Below are 1,860 nucleotides of genomic sequence, written 5' to 3'. Positions count from 1 at the left end.
CTTATAGTGATTACTATATATGGGGTGAGAATGAAATAATTCGTACGTGACAATGAACTTCAAGAAATATTATGGACGACTATTTTGTTTACAATTAGAAAAAAGTTGGAACTTCAGATATCAACTTCAGGATATAGCTTAGGAGACTAGGAACAAATTTTGGAGCATGATAAAATTATTGTTGGAACATTATTTTAGAGAATGAAAATCAGAGTATAATATGCGATGTATATAGTTTTGCAGTGTACTAATATCAACTTCAGGATATAGCTTAGGAGACCAGAAACTAAATTTTGGAGCATGACAAAATTATTGTTGAACATTATATTGGAGAATGAAAATCAGATAATAATATATGCGATGTATATATAGTTTTGCAGTGTACTAATTAATATCAACTTTTTTTTTTCTTTTCAGATTGGGCGGAGTGTCCGGATGATATGTTAGCTATTATTTTTGAGAAATCAAAGTCTTCAATCGATTTTTCGGGTTTTCGGTTAGTTTGTAGCTCTTGGCGCAAGGTTATTATGGATCGCAAGATAAGAGCTTCATCAGAGCATCGAATTCCTATGTTGATGGTCCCAGGCAAAAAAAAGAGCGTTTGGAAACTCTACCATCCAACTCAAAACAAGTATTTGGAGAATCTCAGTCTCAAAATCCCCGGCGTCGACGTGTCTTTTAGCGGCTCCTCGGCGGGGTGGTTAGCGGCGGTGAACGATGACTTCACGATCACACTCCACAAACCCTCTTTTGGGGTCGGCTTTGTCGGTCGTCGAAACCAAACCATTTGCCTTCCCTCTTTATTCCCTCCTGATATGACCGACCACAGTGAGCGTAGACTGTACGTACTCTTCGAACGGGAATACCACGTCAAAAAGATCCTCGTAACAGCTGATCCGGCGTCGAATCCGGACAAGTGTGTCGTCTTAGCGATATTCGGAAGAGACGAGAGATTGGCTTTCATTAGGTACGCCAAGGACACAACATGGACCACAATAGATTTGGAAGAAGATCGCGGACAATTCCACGATGTCGTGCAACACAAGAATCACTTTTACGGTGTAAATGAATTCAACAAGTTGGTGTGCTTCGATATTCCTGACGAGGCGGGTCCGGTCACCGTCAATGTCCTCACGCCTAGATTGGATTCTGAACCGTGCATGGTTCAAAGGTATCTCGTGAAAACTCCGGAAGGAGATCTTTTGCAAGTTGCAAGGCAAAAGGCTTGTGAGGATTTTTGTTGGACGATTAGGTTTAAAGTTATGAGATTAGATGCGGGTGAGTGTAGTTGGACGAAAGTGAAGAGTCTTGGTGACGTGGCTTTATTCTTGGGGGACAATGCTTCCATTGCCGTTAGGGCTTCTGACTTTTATGGTTGTCAATCGGATTCTATCTAATTCAACCAAGACAAAGACCCAATGGACATGATTCATCACTTCGGAGATTTTGGCATTTACGAAGTTGGAAAAAAGAGGTTCAGCTCGAATTTGAATATCAATTGGTCTACTCTAGATAGAATGCCCAAGAGACCACTTTGGATTCTACCCTCAAATGTACACTAGCATATTCCGTTTTTGTGTTTTTTTTTTCTTCTTTTCATTTTACCCGTAAATTAGTTTCATAGTTAAGCCGTATACTAGTATCTAACTTTAGTGATCAGACATTAAGAAATACCTATTTTTTTTGTTTGTTTTTTCTTTTAGTGCAATAAGGAAATATAATAAATAGAAGTCTTTTTTCGGTATTCGGCATCTCAGTAAATTTATGATAGATAAGTTGAAGACAATGAAACCAGAGAAAAGAAGGAAATAGGAAGGTCTAGTTTCTCATTACTGAATCAAACGTATTTTGTACAATAAT

At 38.6% G+C, this 1,860-nt stretch overlaps 1 protein-coding gene across 1 annotated transcript; it reads left to right on the top strand.

Moving 5' to 3' along the window:
- Positions 1-527: 527 nt before the first annotated feature.
- On the top strand, positions 528-1,397 carry LOC149403417 (F-box protein At2g26160-like). Its single transcript, XM_089608690.1, has one exon. The coding sequence runs from the start codon at positions 528-530 to the stop codon at positions 1,395-1,397; it is 870 nt and encodes a 289-aa protein (XP_089464816.1).
- The last annotated feature ends 463 nt before the right edge of the window (positions 1,398-1,860 follow it).

The sequence above is a fragment of the Urtica dioica genome, chromosome 3, assembly GCF_054948205.1.
Source record: "Urtica dioica subsp. dioica isolate 48M chromosome 3, U.dioica_male_clone48M_v1_H2, whole genome shotgun sequence".
Lineage (NCBI taxonomy): Eukaryota > Viridiplantae > Streptophyta > Magnoliopsida > Rosales > Urticaceae > Urtica > Urtica dioica.
The sequence above is the reverse complement of the archived record's forward strand: the minus strand, read 5'-3'. Positions and strand labels throughout refer to the sequence as shown.